The 13,869-nt window shown below is 42.7% G+C and overlaps 1 protein-coding gene across 2 annotated transcripts in view; it reads right to left on the reverse strand.

Annotated features, from left to right (window-relative positions):
- Csmd1 (CUB and Sushi multiple domains 1) overlaps nt 1-13,869 on the reverse strand; it is a 1,596,844-nt gene that overhangs the window by 44,607 nt on the left and 1,538,368 nt on the right. For both annotated transcript variants that reach the window (XM_052751771.1, XM_052751770.1), the window contains exon 52: nt 9,319-9,492. In XM_052751771.1, the coding sequence (XP_052607731.1) occupies nt 9,319-9,492 (174 nt within the window). The remainder of the gene's footprint in view (nt 1-9,318; nt 9,493-13,869) is intronic.

A 13,869-nucleotide genomic window follows, 5' to 3' on the forward strand; every position in this document is an offset into this window, starting at 1 on the left:
GTGCTGGAACAGCTTAGAAGGGTGGTTATTCTAAGTCACACAGAAATGAACTATAGGACACAAGAGGGTATGTACCATGTACAAACACTGCACATGCTATATAAGTGACTTTACCTTTTTGAATTTTGATTTTGTCATCTACAGAGATCCTGGAACTAAGCCCCAAGAAGGATAAGCAGGGGAAAGACAGGTGAACCTCTGGAGTTTGGAGTGTCTTGATTTGGAAATTTAAATTCAACAATATTATGCTGATTCTAAGGAAACTCTGCCCATGAGTGTACTATACAGAATCTTACCTGTGTAGAAGGGTAGAACTGGCAGCCTTCCAGGAGAGAGGAACACTGTAGAAAGAGGGGCAGAGTGGTCCCCTCTGCTATGACATCTTTACTCCCTTCCCTGAAACCTGCCTGCCTTACGCTCACCTGCTACTCTGCCATTTTCCATCACTGCAAATACTCAACATTCCTGGGAGAATCAGAATGTAACCATTTTTAGAAAAATCTACAAACCAGATGTCCAACCTTAGTATTTGCCTTGTGATTATCAGTCCTTTGGCCTGACAATGAAATACTGAGTACTGCAAATATCCTGCCTCTTAGGGGAGTCAGGAAGACAGGCTGCATGACATGATGCAATCTGTGTGGTGAGTGTCTTTGAGTTAAGCCAGGCTTATATGGACAGTGAACACCAGTGAACATTTTTGCAGACCCTTCTTAAGTATTAATAAGCAGTCATAAAATGTCAGGTGGATCAGATCCATGAAAGGCATGAAAGCTAGTGCTGGCATTAAACATCCACGGATATTTTTAAACCTGTGTATCTGTCCGTGTTAAAAGAACACTGTAGAATACTGATGAACAAGACTGTTTTACTTCTAAGTTTAATTTGCAAGGGGATGCTGAACAATTTTTCCATGCCACACAAAGGCAATGGATCTTCAGAACATGAAGTCCTGCTGAAGACAAGGGTTTGACAAGCTATACTACACCCTGAGGCCTCCGGTGGAGACATCGACCAAGGGCCTAAGTCCTCTGCAGCAAAATGTTCTTTTGTCAATTCTCAACTGCATAGACAAAATCTGAGGGTTGGTGTTAGAAGATTCCAAATGGTTCACCTTCCCTAAGACACCATGCACACTCCACAGAAATACAGCAGAATAGACAACTTCAGAAACAATTCCTCTCTTCTAATGAAATCATTTTTTTTCTGTAATGTCACACTATCATTCTCAGCTATTTTATTAAACATTTTTACATAGACTTTTCAAAATCTACAAGTTATTTAAAGAACAAATTCCATTTTTATTCCTGTCAATCTGCAAAAAAAAAAATCTAAAATAGAATTTTGAATTATGAGATCTAGCTATTTCAGTCCTTGCAAATGTCGCCATATTATACTCACAACAAGATTTGTGTCTTTATAGTCATTATGGTTCAACAAATGTAAACCTACTTCAAAGAGCAATCCATTGTACTGGAAAGTTGATGTTCTTATGTAGAACTCCTTAACAGAGGCATCTTTGACAGTGAGGATTAAAAAGGTAACCTGGTGGGAGAGCTGACAGGTCATTCTCTGCTAGAAAACTCTACATGCCATAAGTGTGTTATCAAGAGATTAATGAACACTTTTACAACAGGGGCCCTAGATTACAAACATACTACCTTCTTCTAGATGCTGTGCTCGCTGTTGGGTTCAAGGGAAATTACTACAAAGAAGATAAATACAGGAAAATAATTAAGCGAACACTGTGATCATAAAACTTTCCTGATGGGCTAGAAGGCACTTTGTAGGGGAGATAGTGGGTCTGTGTTCTCATGGCTTAATCCTCAAGCCTAGATAGATATTTAGCACTGCACTATACAGAAGGGAACACAGAGAAAGTCCTCAGTAACTTAGAGAATCCTAGAGCCCCCAACCACAGTGCAGATGTGGGATCCTACACAATGTGTTCTTTGAGCTAGTGTGAGGCTGTACAATAACACACAAGTGCATGCCTTCACCTTAAACTCATTTGTAAGTTCACATCACACACACACACACACACACACACACACACACACACACACACACACACACACACATATGCGCACACCTCACTCAGAGGTTCAGGCTCAGAACTCAGATTAGGTACTTCCAACAAGACCAAATTCCATTCTCCAGTGTGAGCCAAGAGCATTGCCCTTCATCTCCTTAAATATAGTTTTTATATGAAAAATTCCACAAGCCATGGTTGATGGTAGAATCATCCTTTCAAGTACTGATCCATTTCTACTCAATGACCAGAAATATTCTTTCCTCACGGAGATCACTGAACACATCTAGAATACCAGATGCAAGATCCCTCTTCTATCATAATCAGAAGGACCATGCCAAGGCAAGATGTTCCTCTGGGTACTCCTCAAGATAAATAGAAGATTACCCATCCATGACCTGGGCCAAGCATCCATCATGTATCTTATACAATGCTGGAATCACATGGTCTGAAACTCAGTACATTTTGGAGTCCACAGAAGCCCTGGGTACAAAGCACAATTGGGCAGCTCTCTTCTGAAATGAGACTCCATTATGATGCTGGACAGATCTGCCATCTTAACTTGATCTGTCAAGGAGATGGCTTCTATACGTGGTCTGAAACCTAATTTTCTGCTGTACTGTGTCTGTTACTAACCAGTAGAGAAAGATCCACATTGCTGACACCAGCACAAACCCTTATCCCATCCCCAGCACATGAATTTAATTAGTTTTATTCTTCCCAACACAGGTTTTCATGGTAGCTCTACTGCAGTAGTTTGAAAGAAAATAGCCTCCACAGAGAATGGCACTATTAGAAGGTGTGGCCTTATTGGAGGAAGTATGTCACTGTGGGGAGCAAGTTTTGAGGTTTCCTTTGCTCAGTCTATTCTCATTGTGACACACAGTTGTTTCTGCTGCCTGTGGATAAAGATGTAGAACTCTAAGCTCCTTCTCCAGTACCATATCTGCCTGCACACCACCATGTCCTGCCATGATGATAATAAACTAAACCTCTGAAACTGTAAGTCAGCCCCAATTAAATGTTTTCATTTATGAGAGTTGCCATGATCATGGTGTCTCTTCACAGCAGTAGAAAGTATAAGATACCTCCCTACCCATCTATGGCTGGCAAAGATAAGAAAAACTAACTGCAACCAGCTAATTACATCTTTCATCCCATGGCATTTAAGATATCTGAAGTTATTTATTCATTATTTCTAATGTTCCTCTTGGCCAAAATGATGTTAAAATGTTTCCAGATATTCTTCACAAATCTAGATCACCAAATCCATCAGTATAGAGGCACATCTAACCCTAGTGTCTATTTAGGTTCTTTATAGAACTGGAATCAAGATGCTAGGTGTCCTGGTTAATTTTATGCCATTTTGCCATAAGCTAGAATCATTTGGGAAAAGGGACTACCAATTGAGAATCAGAAGATTTACCTGTAGGGAAGCCTGTAGCGTATTTTCTTAATAAGTGATTGATGTGGGAGAGCCCAGGCCACTACGGACGGTAGTGCCACTCTTGAGCAAGTGATCCTTCACATATAAGAAATCAGACTGGGTAATCCACTAGAAGCAAAGCAGTAAACAACATTCCTCCTTGCCCTTTACATCAGCAGCTCCTGCTTCCAGGTTCCTGCCCTGCCCTCCCTTAGTAACAGACAGTGATGTAGGACTATAAGCTGAAATGAACCCTTTCTTCCCCAAACTGTGTATAATTGTGATGTTCTAATAGAACAATAGTAACCCTAACTAAGACACTACATATGGAATATTGAGATGCATAAAGGATGGGGTAGGATAGTGTAGCTCCTTGAGAGTGGAACCAGGCTATCTGGCAAATATAGAGAAACATTCAGGGTGTGGGCAATGGGCTATCCATGTTCCTTGGCACTGTTTATCCACAGAAGCTCATGATATATCTGTTCTTTAAGACGTTGTTTCTCACTCTGTCATTGACCACATTCAGGGAAACACACCTGCTGCTCTTGAGTTTCCTATAAACTACCTAGTACTTTTCTCTTGCCTTTGAGTACTTCCTGTCTTCCTGTGTCCTTCTCATTGGGGTGGCTTCTTTCTCAAAGCCACAGAGTTGAGGGTTGTTAGTTCATTTTATCAAGAGGCGATCTTTCTTTGACTTGAGTCCATGGTACTACATAGATTGTTTTCTGAATTTAAAAATATGTATATTTTACTTTGAAAAAAAATATATATCTTCACCAAATGTCATTATTGATACACCAAGGAATCAAGGTCTTCTGGACACAAAGGGGCTGGTGCACATAGGAACTCACAGAGTCTGTGTCAGCATGCACAGGGCCTGCATGGGTCTGTACCAGATGGGGTCCTAGAGCTGAGAGGAGAAGAGGACACATGACCCCATTCCTATCGCAGAAGCTATCTCCAATTGATAACCACTTGCAAATTAAATCTTCGTTTTCTCCAAGGGAGTCTCACTGGAGAAACAAACCACTCTTAAGGGTAGGTCCCATGCCTAGCAGTAGATGCTCAAATGAACTCAATGGCATCTTTGGATGTTCTGTATCTCATAACGTTAAGTTGGGGCTTCTTTTCTCTTATATGTTCTTTGCATATGTATCATGGCTTCTGGTTTTCCATGTTTATGAGATTCCTGTGTCTGTGAATATGTGTGTCTCTGCCTCTACATGTGTTTCCTGTGCTTTTCCTTTGGCTCTTTTTCTCTTTCTTTCTTTTTTTTTTTGTTTTTTTTTTTTGAGACAGGGTTTCTCTGTGTAGCTTTGCACCTTTCCTGAAACTCGCTCTGTAGCCCAGGCTGGCCTCGAACTCACGGAGATCTGCCTGGCTCTGCCTCCCAAGTGCTGGGATTAAAGGCATGCACCACCATCACCTGGCCTGGCTTTTTTTCTTGTTTGGGTGTTTTGTCCCGCTCTGACTTATTTGTTTTTTGTTTTACCTTATTTTGTTATTAGAAGCCTGCTGGCTTTCTAAGAGACACAGGAAGGGTGTGAATCTGGATGGGAAGGGAGGTGGAGAGGAACTTATAAAGGGGAGGGGAAGCCATAACCAGAACATATTGCATAAAAACTATTTTTTAATTAAAAAACATATTTATCAAATGCCGTGATTGATGCTGTGTTGTGGAATAATCTTTTTGTACACTGTGAAGATGTGTCATTCTGATTGGTTTAATAAAAAAGCCGAATGGTCAATAGTTAGGTAGGATTTCTGGGCAGAGAGGATGCTGGGAGAAGAAGGCAGAGATGCTAGGAGATGCAGAGCAAGCAGAATGGGCAATACGGAGATGAGGTAATAAAGCCATGAGGCCATAAGTAAATTAATAGAAATGGTCTAATTTAAGTTATAAGAGCTAGTTATAAACAAGCCTAAGCTAAGGCTTAGCTTTCATAATTAATAATAAGTCTCTATGTCATTATTGGGGAACTGACAGTCCCATCAATAAAGTCCAACTACAATACTGAAAGCCATTTTTCCAACTGTGACCATTGAGTTAGCTGCCATAAGGGCGCAGTAGTACTGCAGGTCACTCAAAGTCACTCAGCTTGGTAGAAACCCAGAGTTCTCTCAAGAAATCCCTAGCAATGGAGACAGATGATACACTGATTCAAATGTCAAATAACAATCAGGAGATGGAAGAAAAGTAATAGCCACATTGATAAGCGAGAGTACACAAGCATGTGGTGAGGTCATTGGTCCTCAGAGCTGGGGCACGTGGTCCTTTCTTTGGTGTGTATCCTGGGAAGGGGAGAGGACTTATTGATATCATAGTTCAGGTCACACCTACGTCATCTGCCAATATCTCCTTGGGTTCAATGTAGGTGGGAGAATGCAGCTGTGCTTTCCACTCACATTTTGAGAATTAACTTAATCTCAGTGGAGCATTGGAAGTCCTTGGCCAGAAGCCCCTGATCTGTAACAACATTGCCTACATTTAAATGCTATTCTTATTATTGGTGAGACATATGAGGATGGGCAAGCTTGTCACTTCTCTAAGCATTTTTCTTTCCCAGTTAAGAGTAACAGACACTTACATTGTGTTCCGATGAGAATTCAATAAAATAAAGCTTAAAAAAGGCCATACTTGTGTTATTGTTAAAGACAACATTCACAGATACTATTTCCCATGAGGCCTCTAGTTAGCATGTGGGCTCTGGAACTCGGTAGCATTTATGGTGCCAGGTACACAGTATCTGTGCCAGGTTTAGGAATGTGCCTTCATTGATCCATCTGTCTGAAGATCCCACAGTCTCTCCTGGCAGCAGTACAGTTCTGCTCCCTCCTGCTCATACACTCGCACACATATTCCATGCTCCCTCCTGCTCATACACTCACACACATATTCCATGCTCCCTCCTGCTCATACACTCGCACACATATTCCATGCTCCCTCCTGCTCATACACTCGCACACATATTCCATGCTCCCTCCTGTTCATACACTCGCACACATATTCCATGCTCCCTCCTGTTCATACACTCGCACACATATTCCATGCTCCCTCCTGCTCATACACTCACACACATATTCCATGGCTGCATACCCGACTGCAGTTTCCCCTGGGCAACTACATTCTTGTTGGGATAAATCATGAGATCTACCCATCAGCAATCTGTTACTCCGGTACAGGGATACACTCCATTACCATGTTAGGCAGATTATGAACCTCAACCCTCAGGTCTCAGTGGTCACTGTGAAACTCTATTTGCCCAGCTGAAGAATCTTTACACTAAGTTTACTGCCAGCTTTATGCATGTGTGGCTATATGACAGCTCAATCTTTCCCCAACTGTTCACCTTCCTGCTAAATGCTCTGCTCCTCTGATTTTATTAGTTTTTATAAACTTCACCCAACTTCTCACCATTCACATTTTCTTCATTATAACCTGGAGGTTTTTCTTTCTCCTTATGTTCAGTTTAAATTTCTACTGGACAAATGAACATACTTCCAAGTCATTCAGCCTCCAAAGGTTTCCAAGATGGATGACATCCTATAAAGACCACATTTGTGACAAGGTAGGACCATCAATGAACCATGTGTCTCATTCTGTGGGCTTCAAGCTTTTATTTTAGAGCAGAAGGATAACAGAATAAGGAGAATATTTGGGACTTGTAGAACACAAAGTGACCCTAAGTCTTAACAATTTTAGAAACAGAATCATTTAAAGTCTCTAAGCTTTTCACACACCCTAACCTACATACTTACCTATCAGTCCAAAGCAGAAGAGGTGTGTTTTGGATCACCCACCCCACCCCCACCCCTTTGGTGCTAAATTCCACTGAAGTAGACAGAGAAGACCTTATCCCCATCAATACTGCCATGCAGAGAGGGCTTCTCAAAGGACACAAAGGCCTTAAGAACATTCAGGAAAGCACAGAGAAGGTTCTGGAAGACTAGGATACTAGAAGAGCTCTAGAGAACAAGTACTAGAGTAAAGGATGGTTCTAGAGAAAGGTAAGGCAATAAAAAAGGAGGGCATTGAAAAAAGGTGGAGTAATAGAGAGGGATAGGGTACTGGAAGGGTGAGGTGATGGAGGGAAGTGGGATACTGGAAGGGTGGGGTGATGGAAGGAGATGGGGTGATGGAGGGTCAGGATGATGGATGGAGGTAGGGTGATGGAGGCATGGGATGATGGAGGGAGGTAAGGTGATAGATGCATGGGATGATAAAGAGAGGTAGGGTGATGGAGGCATGGGATGATGGAGGGAGGTAAGGTGATGGAGGCATGGGATGATGGAGGGAGGTAGGGTGATGGAGGCGTGGGATGAGGGAGGGAGGTAGGGTGATAGAGGCATGGAATGATGGAGGGAGGGTGATGGAGGCATGAGATGATGGAGGGAGGGAGGGTGAGGAATGGAGGTGGAATGATAGAGGGATAAGATGGTAGAAGGAGATGGGATGTTGAAGGGTGATGATTGGAGGTTGCCTACCAGAAGGCTAGGGTGATGGAGAAAGATGGAGTGCCAGACATGGGGTAATGGAGGGGTGGGGTGATGGAGGGATGAGGTAATGGGGGATGGAGGGATGAAGGGTTGAAGCAATGAAGTGAGGTAGTGTACTGGAAGGGTGGGGTGATGGAGGGGATGGGATGATGACAGAGGTGGGATACTAGAGGGTTGGGGTGATAGAGGGGGGTAGGGTACTGGAAAGTGGTGGGGTGCTGGAGGGATAAGGTGATGTAGAGGGGTGGAGTCCTTGAGAGATTAGGTAACAGAAGGATGGGATGTTAGAGAGAACCGGGACACTGGAAGTATGTAGGATATTGGAGGTTTTGGGGAGTACTGGGGGAAGGTGGGGTACCAGGGATAGCTAGGAAGCAGGAAGAAGGTAAAATACTATAGATGCATGTGGTATTTTAGTGATGATGCAGAGATGGATTGGAGAAACTTTGAGACACTGGCTTATCTGAACTGCACAGTCTAAGCTTTGTCCACATTTATGCAAAGAAATCCAGTGGAAACATCACCTTCCCTCTTCCCTTTAAAATGATCAAAGAATAACATTTTGGAAAAACAAAGCCAAGATATTACAGATATGTACCACTTTAAACAGCTCATAGTACGTCCAAGTTTTAGATGACCAACACCTCAACTTCATGATGGAATTTTAAGCTATTAAATATGTAAAATGCATATAAATTTTTGGAAATTCATATTTCTTTTTTTTTCAGAGCTGAGGACCGAACCCAGGGCCTTGCACTTGCTAGGCAAGCACTCTACCACTGAGCTAAATCCCCAACCCCGGAAATTCATATTTCTATTTTCTAAGTTTGTGAAGGTCTTTTAGTGTCATGTAGTCTCAGTCCTCTACAAGATAGCACATTTTATTTAAAGATTTTATTTTTATTTTTCATTAAGTGTATATGTGTGTCTGTGTTTGGTTGTATAGATGTGAGCACAGTGCCTTCAGCAGTTAGAAGAAATCCCATGAAACAGTAGTTACAGGTGGTTGTAAGCCACCTGCAGGTCATTGTGAGCCACCCAATCTAAGTTCTGTCAATTGAATCTGGGTCCTCTGCAAGAGCAATAAGCACTCTTAACCATGGAGCCATCTTTCTAGCCCCTCTACAAAACAGACTCTATGCCACAGAATACAAGCTATGGCCATCCTTTATTTTTCAGACTAGACAAAAAGAACCTTCAGACACTCTGAAAGCCAGAAAGGGAGAGACAGCCATGGCAGTGGCCAGTTTCACCAAAGCTGTCAGAGCCTTAACAACCAGAAGCCTTGCACTTTCTGCACTGTGCTCCATTTTCAAGGTTTATTTGAATTATGCCATATGGGAACTTACGAGTAGCTTACCCAGACACCTTGTTTCGGATCCACTCCAGAGACCATTGGCCAAGCACTCCCGGACATGGGAGCCCACGAGTGTGTAGCCAGTGTTGCAGGTGAAGATGGCAGTGGCTCCATACACAGTGAGTGTCCCTATCTTGTTACCATTTGGGGGAAAGGACAGGCTTCCACAGGAGATGACTAGAAGAGAAAAACTGTATTAGTCCAGGTCTAGGCTTAAAAACAGAAACGATGGGTGTTGGTTTTCATAAAGAGCATATGGCAAGGAGGTCTGTTGATAGGGAGGTCTGGTCTGCTAGGGCTTGATAGGTCAGCTGTCTCAGTCAGATTTTCCTTCTTTATTGTTTATAACACAAAACCTCAGAAGTTCTACCATATCCCAAAGCCATCAAGGTCCCTGCAGTGGCCCATTGCTCTTTCATTCTCACAGATTCATAACCCTTCCTTCAAAATCCATACAGTATGCAATGTAAGAACCTATAAGCCTATCTACCAAACATGCTAACTATCCCTTTTTCTATCCCTATTCATCCTCTGAGTGATGTGATTATGGTGACAATCACATGTCCCTGCCAGGAACATGAGAAATGTCTTCACCAAGGGCCAATAGCCCAAACCAAGCACGATGAGTTAAAACCCAGCACTTTTGACTTTAATCTAGTACTAAGATCATTTTTCTTCTAGTTATTGTTATGATTTGTTTCAATGATGAGCACTGTGAAATTGCTGACTGCATAGGATACAAAGGAACCTTATAGATAATTATAATCAGTACACACGTACTATCCTGTATGGGTATAGGCAGGGTAGTTGTAAGTCCTAAATATATCCTTGCTTTCCCAAATATGATGGAGCATGGCTGCTGTGACCCCAAATTAGTCCATTCAGGGAGGTAAATTAAGGGTCTCCAGAGTAGAAATATTAACCACAGCCACATGTTTACACATCAGATGATTAATACTTGAGGACAAAAACCTACGGAATCTTATGGAAGGAAGAAAAGCTCCCAAACCTTCAACGGTGGGTGACCAACAGAGGCCCCAGAAGTGTTTAAACAAGAATGGAAGTCTTAGGAAAGATACCCAAGGAGAAATGTTCAGATCACTCAATAAGCTGGGACGTACTTAAGGCCATGCCAGCAAGTGGCAAAAAGACAGAGTTCCCAGCCATAGAAAACTGGCAAGAGATGGGAAAAAATAGCCTCATGAAGTTTTCCTCAGCCAGGTGAGCATGGCCAATCTCCTAACACTCTCACAGTGAAAGTCTATGCTGAAGACCATTAAAGAAACAGAGTCCACAGTATGAATATCACGGCGGTTGGTGTCTTAGTTATTTTTCTCATTGCTTTGACATAATACTTACAGAAACAACTTCAAGGAAAGGGATTTCTTTTAGCTTGCAATTTTATGGCGGGAAGGGCATAGTGGTTTAGAGCAGTAGAGATATCTTATGGGTATTTCAGGAGCCTGAGGCATCTTGCTCATCTCTCTCAGCCAACAAAGAAGCAGACAGAGATGTGAGCCTTCAAGGTTTGACCCTCCAATGACTCACTTCCTCCAGTAAGGCTCCACCTCCTAAAGGCTATGCACCCTCCCAAACAGCTTTACCAGGGGACTTAGTATTCTAACCAGAAGTCTGTAAGAACATCTCACATTTAAACCAAGATAGCTTTGATCCTAGAAGGCCAGTATATTGATGACTTGGATCCCAGCCAGTGAATCCAATGATTGACATGTGAGCAGACCACGACGGGTATTTTGACCTCATCATGGGATGAATTCACTAATGGATTAAAAGTCCTAATGAACTCTTGGGAGGTGGTAGAGACTCTGGAAAGTCAGGTCTGGCTGGAAAGGAGTATTTTGAAAGGCAAGTCTTATTCAGGATCCTCCTTGGTCTCTCTCTACTTTCTGGCAACTTTAGGTGAAAAACTTTGTTCTTCTCTCCTACTTAGAAAGGTCCCAATACAATTCAGAAACAAAGAAATACAAGCACTCAAGCCACAGGCCCTTGGAAACCTCTGCAATTGTGATCCAATAGAAAATGTCTCTTTTCAAAATTGCTTTTCTCAAGGGTGACTCTTGTCTATAGTCCCCCTCACCATTTTTGGGACCCTCAGGCTGGAGAACTTCCATGAAGTACCAGCAGACCTGGGATCCTATATGAGATTCTGTCTCATATTATAAAATGAAGCCAGATCATTTGAAACCATTTTCTTAGTTATTTGTCACAGTGACAAAACAAACAAACAAACAAACAAGAACTAACACAGAATCTTGCAGATAATCAGGGGAAGCAAACTTGCATGAAAGTAGCATTGAAATACCCCCAGCTCTCCCCACCACACACACACACCCTTAGTTAAGCTTCTTTCAGTCCAAGGTATGACTTCTACTTGAACAGGAAGACTTGCAGGCTAGATATGATCTATAGGGGTCACTCTCCAGAAATTGGGAGTCTACTTCTAGAGAACACCTTGCTGAGAGAGCCTTCACATTCCTCGGCGTCTGAGACCGCTAAGCGAAACCTTCACAGCAGCAAGTGTGAGCTTTCAATAATTTGCTAGCATGTACCGTACCAAATGTCAATGGATTCAAGAGGGATTTAGGTTTTTATAATTTGCTGTGAACTTTTCTCTAAGCCTTTTCCCAAACACAGTGTGAACCCTACCTTGAACTGTGATATTTAGCAATGCATGTTGAAACTTCAGTGCTCACAAATGTGTTCAATGTCAAGGCTGAGAGCTCAGCATGCCTTTAGCAGTCGGGCAGGGAGAAGACTCACACTGGATTCTGTCTTCCCAGCCTTGGTTCACACACCCTGGTGAGGAGACTATTTAAAGTCTATCCTCTAATGAGCTTCATTAGATCACAAGGAACTGACAGAGCAACAATTGGGCTTCTGGGAAACTGGATAATAGGATTCTGAGCTGAGAGTTTCCTTTGGATGCAAACCCTCCTCATTAATGATGGTGGCAGAGCAACTTGGAAAAGTCTAATTGGGAGAGCCCATCACTGCTAAAAATAACCTTGTCGCAAAACAAGGAAAAAGCCTATCTCCATGCTAGTCTTCCAAAATGGATTTGTTAGCTTCGCTTTTGTCCCTACCGCTGAAAACATGTCCATGCTCACAATCCACAGCACCCTCAGAACTCACTGAACATCTCCACAGCACAGATGCTAAGCTGAGGGCTCCCAGAAGACAACCTGTGAGTGCTCTCTGTGAATGTTGTCCATCTACTATAGCCATGAGTGTCAACCTACTCCCCACAGGCAAGCTTCCTTTTCCTCTCTACTAGAATTCATAGGGAAATCTACTTTGAAAGAGGAGCCTGATGGCACATGTTGTCTCATACCATGAGGCCAGCATTCCTGTCAGCACCATGAGTACTTATACACAGGCTCAAATGTTGATGCTTTCCATGGCTATAGTCAATAAAGGCTCCATGATCACATATAGCTCACAGTGACCATGAACAGTTGAGAGCAGTGTACTTTGCTGCATGTGAGAAGAGGCAGGGCATGCTCAGAGACATGGAGATGGTTGTTTGTAAACATGAGAAGGTGTGATGTTGGACTACAAGCCTGGGTCACTCTGTGAGGTCTAGGGTCTCACAGTTATGATCTGTCACTGAGTGTGAAGTCTGAAGGCCTCATCCCAAATGAGGATGCTCAGGATGGAATTGGCCGTGCATGCAGCAGAGAGCAGACACTAGAGCTACAGATGTGTCTCTCAAGTTCAAGGCCATGATGTACAATGTCTACTCTAATAATAGATGGAATAACAGTGCCACTCAAGCAGGAGGGTGGAAATCCTGTGCTGATTTCTGTGGATGGGTCTGTACCATGTGTTTAGCCACTAGTCCACACATGTCACTGGTTAGCAGCAGGAACCCACAGAAGCCATGCTTCACCTCAGCTTGGCCAAAGTCAGCTTTCAGAGAACTCTTCGTTAGTAGTTAGGAACTGGGGGCAGTCTAGAACATGGGCATTGTTCTCTATATACCTTTTTAAATATCCAGTTTGGCTTTTTGTGTATATGTACATTTTAAAGTGTAAAGACTTCTGATTCATGGATCACCACAACAGACATGTTTCTTACTTTTAAATATAAATAATAAGAAGTGTGAGAAAAAGAATACTGGCTTCTCTGTTGTGTGGTTATCCTGCCTACCCTGTGAAGGATAAGAAATACAGAAGGAGAACTCCCATGTGAAGATTTCCTCCTATGCTTTAGAGACCTAGACACTCCGATAACTTTGAACAACTTGGGGTGAGAATGTGAACCCCCCAGAAACTGGGGAACTCAGCTGATCTCAGGGTACTGTGGATGTGCTTGGGGGTGGCCAAGGGTCTGTTCTCCCTCCTAGGTTAAATGACCAGCACACCAGTAAGCTTATCATCCTGGTTCCTGAGCAGACACATAATGGAAAATAGTAGGCTTTCTTCACATTTCATGGCCTGGCCATTCTGAGATAAGCCACAGGTAACTGAAGCTTTATAAATTACAGTTCCATTGCTACGCCAATGGTTTCCATGGCAACACACTGGAAGATGC

This window comes from Peromyscus californicus, unplaced genomic scaffold (genome assembly GCF_007827085.1).
Source record: "Peromyscus californicus insignis strain IS unplaced genomic scaffold, ASM782708v3 Scaffold_23__1_contigs__length_62951481, whole genome shotgun sequence".
Taxonomy (NCBI): domain Eukaryota; kingdom Metazoa; phylum Chordata; class Mammalia; order Rodentia; family Cricetidae; genus Peromyscus; species Peromyscus californicus.